Source organism: Gymnoscopelus braueri, assembly GCF_963280865.1.
Source record: "Gymnoscopelus braueri genome assembly, chromosome: 15".
Lineage (NCBI taxonomy): Eukaryota > Metazoa > Chordata > Actinopteri > Myctophiformes > Myctophidae > Gymnoscopelus > Gymnoscopelus braueri.
In genome coordinates, this window is record NC_137620.1 from 37868277 (window position 1) to 37875776 (window position 7500).

General features: G+C 41.7%; 1 protein-coding gene and 1 pseudogene across 2 annotated transcripts in view; both read right to left on the reverse strand.

The window, feature by feature from the left end:
• Positions 1-7500, reverse strand: part of LOC308101515 (voltage-gated potassium channel subunit beta-2-like) — a gene marked incomplete at both ends in the record, with an annotated part of 17420 nt that overhangs the window by 3101 nt on the left and 6819 nt on the right. Inside the window, 6 exons of the mRNA XM_080450935.1 lie at positions 1444-1487; positions 1673-1717; positions 1953-1997; positions 2115-2194; positions 2494-2531; positions 3134-3177. Of these exons, the coding sequence (XP_080307061.1) occupies positions 1444-1487; positions 1673-1717; positions 1953-1997; positions 2115-2194; positions 2494-2531; positions 3134-3177 (296 nt within the window). The remainder of the gene's footprint in view (positions 1-1443; positions 1488-1672; positions 1718-1952; positions 1998-2114; positions 2195-2493; positions 2532-3133; positions 3178-7500) is intronic.
• Positions 7280-7500, reverse strand: part of LOC308102133 (exonuclease 3'-5' domain-containing protein 2-like) — a 1381-nt pseudogene continuing 1160 nt past the window's right edge. Inside the window, exon 1 of the transcript in view lies at positions 7280-7500. This exon is cut by the window's right edge and continues 1160 nt beyond it. The product of the transcript in view is annotated as an exonuclease 3'-5' domain-containing protein 2-like (transcript).

Genomic DNA, 7500 nt, shown 5'->3' on the forward strand with positions numbered 1-7500 from the left:
CTAACCCTAACCTCACAAACACTATGCCTAACCCTAACCTCACAAACACTATGCCTAACCCTAACCTCAGAAACACTATGCCTAACCCTAACCTCACAAACACTAACCCTAACCTCAGAAACACTATGCCTAACCCTAACCTCACAAACACTGATCCTAACTCTAACCAGTCAGGTGTTGTGTGGCGCTGAGTGAAGTAGCTGCTTGTTCCAGCTACTCTGTGCGTTTTAGAGGGATCTGCGAGGTAGAGATTGTGGACTCGTACAAGTTCTTGGGCGTCCGCCTGAACAAAGATCTGGACTGCAGGCTGTCTACAAAAAGGGACAGAGCAGACTGTACCTCCTGAGGAGGCTCAAGTCCTTTAATGTGTGTAGCAGGCTATTGAAAATGTTTTACCAGCCAGCATCCTGTTGTATGCAGTGGTACTGTATGCTGGGGAGGTGGCATCAAGGCCTGGGAGCTGAACAAGCTCAATAAGATCACAAAGCAGGCCAGCTCTGTCGTTGGCCCTCGAATGGGAGGGCTTCAGTCAGTCGCAGGGAGGATGATGAGTGGCAAACTCAACTCCATCCTGGTTAACACCTCCCATCCACTCTATGGTGAGCTGCAGAAGAGGATGCACCTTCAGCCAGAGGCTCACTCTCCCGATGATGAAACCGGAGAGGTACAGACTTTCTTTTATGCCAACTGCCATCAGGCAGCATAATGCATAAGAACTCTCTCCCTTAACCCTTTAAGACCTGGAACGCATCTGTGTCACTTTTTGATTTGAGCTAAAAAAGCATTATTTTACACTTTAGCTATTCAAAAATAGCAGATATACAAGCTCATAGCGCGGCACCGAGTGCCGCGCTACGAGCTTGTAGATCTGCTATTTCTTTTTAAATGTGAAAATGTGTGCAAATCTTTGAATATTATATTGTTTTAAAGCTAACATTTTTAACTCTATTCTTTGCTTCTGGGGGTCCCTGGAATACATATCATTTTGGGGGTCCTTGACATGAAAAAGTTTGAGCACCACTGATATAGAAACATACGTTTTTCAGAATACTGTTAGGATTTAAAAGACATTTTGTAGAATCGGCTTCAGGTCTTAAGGGTTAATGCATGTGGTCCTGTGTCGGCCCTGTTCTTGTGTGATTATGTCCATCTGTGTTTTGTTTGTCTGGTAGATTATTTTATCACATTATGCTGCTGTAACTCCTCAATTTCCCTTTGGGGATTAATAAAGTGTATCTCATCTCATCTCAACCCTAGCGCTAACCTCACAAACACTATGCCTATCATTCATTTCAGAACAATAATCTAGTTTTGTTACCATTGTTTTATAATAACTCATGAACAAAGTGTTCTATGAGGTCACACAGGTCATAGTTTCAAGTAAAGTGTCCGTCTCATAATTGTGACCTTCAAGGTCAAACATTAAGGTTAAAACGCTGTTACCTTCAATGATGTGTTTCCTTGACAAACCCCTCTCTGTCTCCGCCCTGCAGCGCGCACGCGCGCGCACACACACACACACACACACACACACACACACACACACACACACACACACACACACACACACACACACACACACACACACACACACACACGCACACACGTTATGAAAATGTAGATTTAGATTGAAAAATGTAAATATAAATAGAATGATGATGGTTGAACTTACGGTCCTCCCCAGTAGATTTTAGTGGTCACTACATAACTAGATCTCCTGAGAGAGAGAGAGAGAGAGAGAGAGAGAGAGAGAGAGAGAGAGAGAGACTCTATTTTATAATATTGTCACCATCAATTACTATGAGGGACAGACAGACAGACAGACAGACAGACAGACAGACAGACAGACAGACAGACAGACAGACAGACAGACAGACAGACAGACAGACAGACAGACAGACAGACAGACAGACAGAGAAGTTAAATGTTAAGACAAACAGACAGATATTCACCTCCAGCCTTTGTGTTTTAGAATTTTTCCTAAAGTTGTTTCTGCCCTGAGAGAGAGAGAGAGAGAGCGAGCGAGAGAGAGAGAGAATAAATGGAGGTTTAAGTTGATATTATTATTATTATTATTATTGTTATTGTTATATTGTTAAAGGGTTGTTGTTTACCTTCCTGAAGCGTAAACCTCTGCAGTGTCAAACAGGTTCACACCATTGTTGTACGCTGTAGTTACTACAGACTCTGCTGTCTGCACATAAACACACATTATACAATATACACACATTTCATACACACTGCTGTAGTTGCTACACACTGCTGTCGATTTAGGCATTTAGCAGACGCTCTTATCCAGTCACTCTGGATAAGATAATTAAAAATAAAAGGAAGTTGACTGCAACCATGCACACACGCACGCACGCACGCACGCACGCACGCACGCACGCACGCACGCACGCACGCACGCACGCACGCACACACACACACACACACACACACACACACACACACACACACACACACACACACACACACACACACACACGCTACCTCATCAGAAATCTGCGATCCAAATGTCACCCAGGTTCCTGCAAAACAGCAGCATGTTAAAGAGGTGGTGCCATGTTTTTGCACTTTTTCTGTTTTTCATGTGTCTATGAGGTTGATAGAACTTCATTAAGCCCCCCGGTGGTGTTTTTATGGTGTTTTATGTCTTCTCTGACTATTTGGAGTTTCTTCCTGGAGGCTGAAACCTTGAGGGTCAAACGTGCCAATAGAGAAACAGCGCTTTAGTGACATCACAAAGCCCACACCCTCCCCCTCATTATCATAACACAACAGGTGTGGGCATGAGGAGGAGGAGGGACTAGGACAGGTGGGTGGTGCTAAGGTGGTGGAGGAGGTGCTAAGGTGAGAACCAGGTATACTTAATGCACTGGTGGGTGTGTCTACATAAAAACAACATTTTAACACTTACTGTACACTTTTCTTTTGTTGAAAAAAATCCTTACATAATAATAATACCTTATGATCAGGTTTTAGGGTTGAAAAATATCATGGCACTCCATCTTTAAATTACTGTCCATGTGCGTGCGTGCGTGCGTGCGTGCGTGCGTGCGTGCGTGCGTGCGTGCGTGCGTGCGTGCGCATGCTTGCGTGCGTGCGTGCGTGCGTGCGTGTGTTTATTTACCCAGTCCTAAGCAGGATACTCTCAGTCCAGATTTCCCCAGATACCTGAAACAACCATAACATTAAACAATGTGTCAAATAATTAGTAAAAAAATAAAGCCTGATATTTTTTCCGGTGAAGGGTAATTCCCCTTTAGCCTATAGGATAAGATGTTGACTTTCCACGCGGGAGACCTGGGCGTTACACACATCAACATGTAAACAATGAACTTAGCATCATACAAAAATATGTAATCATAGTGAATTAAATTATTGGTTCTAAAGTAGCCCTAGTAGTAAATAGGTTGAGATATTATTTTGTTTGTTGATGGATCAAGACGTGATTTGTTTGTTTCACTTTTGGCCCCGTCCCCAAGACCATTGCAGTTGAAAGCAGCAGCAGAAGATGCCCATTCAATGGTCTGATAAAACGTGATAATGTCCCATTCAATGCATTGATAGCATCCGAATCAGGTGCCCCAAGCACATTCCCAGTAAAAAAAAGAGGAGAAGTGGACCTTAAAGGACAAGGAAAAAGGCCTTTGCCGTGAGGAGGCTAGCTGTTTGTTTCAATTTGACTGATATATGTCAGACAGAACCCCCTGTCAAATAACATGATTATGCTGTCGCAAGTACGTTAGGCTACAGAACACTGATTATATATCAACATGGGGTTCGGGGATCCCCAGAGATGCTTGAGACCAGCTAAATAATTAATAGTGAATCATTTTTAGCAAGTCTGAGGTCTGTGGTCTATGCATGCACTGCAGCTGGAGGTCAACGGTTGAGAATCACAGACCTAGATGCCACAACAAAGTACTTAAAGTTGTACAATGCAAAATCACAAATAACGATTTTTAGCAACCTCTGCTGGTCACTACCGTCACTGCATACAATTTCCCTAGTCCTCGATTACCCAGAATTCCATTCGTTTTCACCGGAAGCCGGAAGCGTTTCAAAAAGCGATCTTTTAATTGTTTTATACTATCTACGGATCGTTTCTCTTAGCCAGTGGAGCATTAGTTACCATGAGCTGTGCTTTCTTTTTCTGTTCTTTTTCGATCTCCCAATTCTACATTCTCTTAAAATCAGCGTGAGGTTCCTTTTTGTTAATAGCGCGGTAGTTCCTGGCCAAACAGGAAACCGTTGCGGTAGTTCCTGAGGACGTCGGCCACGACGTCATGACGTTGGCCAGGAACGTCATTTTCCCGGGAAAGTCCCCCCCGTACACGTTCAATAGAAAATATATAAATAAAAGGCTTCCGGGGGTGAAATTCACGGAGTGGGTGTTGTGAAACTTTTGCCACTCGCAAAAGATATACAATTTAACTTTAGTTTTGTTGAAAACGTTACCTAGTATTACTTTAATGTACAGTAGGACGTATAATTGGTATAATATTCATTTATTTGCATATTCCTAGGGATTGTAAGCCTGGCCTTGTATTTATTCATTATAATTAGGCTAATCATCAGCCTGTAACAAGCTGCAAACTTTTAGCTTATATGACATGATCACCAAGTTCATATTCTAGAGAGATAGCTGTAGTAGGCTATGTAGCTGTAATAATAACACAACTTGTTACTGTCAAAGCTTTTACCATAAAGTGCTAGTAGATTTGTTGCGGTTTGTTGTAGTATTATGTCTCCCGGCCACATACATAAGCTACCAGTCTCTTATAGTTTAATGTTACTGAAATAAGATCACATACTGTAAGTTGCAGTTGCTGAACTTGCTGTTGGCCTATATTTGTACAATTCTTAAGGGCCGTTCACACTGAGCACTATAACTATAACGATAACAATAGCTATATTGTTGTATTTCTTTTATTGTTGGTGTGAACTCGGCCATCCACTTGACTTAGAACGGTTTTAAACTATATTTTTATAGTTATAGTTATAGCACTCAGTGTGAACGGCCCTTTACTGTTGTTGTATTGTTGGTATTGGCATATCATATTGACTATTGATAAGCTAAATGATTTGCTGTCAAAATAACACAAGCATGTTAAGTTTAGCATATAGCAGGGGTGGGCAACTTTGATGATGTGGAGGGCCACTATATTTCCACACTCACTCCAGAGGGCCACATTGCACTGTACAGAAACCTCTTATCTCCGTATTTTGACTTTTTTCGTAAATTAATGCTGTACTTCGCTATTCTATGTCACACAAAATAGCAGATTAACAAGCTCAAAACGTGTCGCACTGCGACGCGTTTAAAGCTTGTAGATCAGCTATTTTTTAATTGGAATCCTGAAAAGTAACATTTTTATTTAATTTCAAATGCTTTAGTTATACTTATGTTAACTTTATGAACTTAAATATAAATACATTGGATATAAAAAAGACAATATAATTGTAATACTAGTCATTAAGCTACTAATATAGACTGAAGAAAATAAAGCGGGTCATGTTTGCATGTTTGGCATTGTAACAGCTGAAATCAATAATATATCAGTATTCCGATATTAACCTGCGGGCCGCATTAAGTGAAGGTGGGGGCCGCATGTGGCCCCCGGGCCGCCAGTTGCCCATGTATGGCATATAGCCTACCTTTTGCACAGCATTATTTTAGGAGTCCTATACTGTTGTGTTGTGACTGCTGTATTGAGTGGCACATTTTGGTAAAAGGTTTGTGATGGTATGTAGGGAATAGAAAAGCACTGGACTGGATGAATATCTGATTCTAGGTCTGTTATTATGGTTGTGTGTATCATAGAGTGCTGTTGGTGTGTCTATGGAATAATGATCGTTGAGGATTACTTAGCCCATGTGTGGAATAATGCTGTAACTATTGGATTCATATGGAGTGCTCCTGTGACATACTGTACTTATAAAGTGTTGTTGTGACTATTTACTGAACTTACAGTATCTGGCATTTAATGTTGTTTACAGGAAATGAAACCCACCAGACAAAAAATAACTATGGTCTGTCCATGACTGACTTGCGTGTGCGAGTGCGTGTGCGTGTACGTGTGCGAGTGTGTGTGTGTGTGTGTGTGTGTGTGTGTGTGTGTGTGTGTGTGTGTTAATCACAGTTAATCTGTGATTATTAAAACAGCTGTTGGTCACATACGGAGGGGCACTGATGTTTATAGCTTTGTGACCTCTGAACTGTTGAAATGTCATAGCGTTTGATTGTTTCACTAACAGGAAGACTCAATGTTGTGTCTCAGTATTACACATTGACATATTGTCACCAGATGATCAAGTCTCCATCTTCCTATACGTCTGGTGACATCTAAATTCAATGCATTAGGCTATAGTCTACTGATACGTCTGGTGAAATATAATGCGAGAAGTGTATATACAGTATATGTATATATATTAGAGGTTCACGTTGTCATTATGGTGATGTCAGTTATATCCATATGTGGAGTGGATGATGTCATTTATGCCAAAATGATGGGGAGATGGAGCAGGGACCCCCTACCTCGTAGGGTGGGGGGGCTACAACATATATTGTATAATTATGTATAAAATTGTGTTTCATATGTATAAACATACTGTACCATGTTATTGTGGATTCAATTCTAAGCTATTAAAAATAATACAGATTAATATATTCATGCTTTTATTTCACCATTACTCTACTCTGTACAAGGTACAGAGTAGGGTGGCCGTGCCGCTGCCATTTATAAACATATCTTATTAACTGAGAACAAATGTCAATCAACAAATAAAACGTTTGATTCTGTGAAGAAAAAAAAAAGAAAACCGCGAAACAAAAGGTATTTAAATCTAGTATATCATATAATTAAATATTCAAAACTATGTTTCCACAGAATAAAATGTTACCTTTTTTTGGCGGATGTGGGGTTTCTCAAAACCCTTTTTTTGTTTGTAAATGTTTTATACCGCGATTTTGTAACCCTTATTTTTCACCCGGTGCCAATTTGATCCAAGTGATCCTGGGCGCTACACTCCCCTCACCAGCCTAAGGAGGCCAGGGCCGAGCTCATGCCTCCTTCAATGCATGAGAGCCAACTGACCTTCTTGTCACCTGACAGGGGGGAGTTTCCCTGGTTGGACGTAGCGCGTGGAAGGAACATGTTATTCCAACCAGTTCCCTTCTCCTCCATCAGGCGCCCCGGCTGTCATGGGGGAGGCGCTATAGCGAGCAGGATTACTACATGTTTTTGTGAGGGTATTAACTACCCTGAGAGTTTCACAACCCTTTTGAGTCCAATTCAACTTTTGAATATAGGAAGCGGAGATCGCTATAAAACCCTCTAACGACAGCCTCCAGCTCCTCACGTACGTTCTCTGGCAGTTCTGTCCCTGGCAGTGAGAAGGGCCCGAGCAGCCCGAGCAGCACGCGCCACCAGCACGCGCCCTGTGATGCCCCACTCATCAGCCAGCTGCTGCTTGAGAATGCGGTCGTAGACG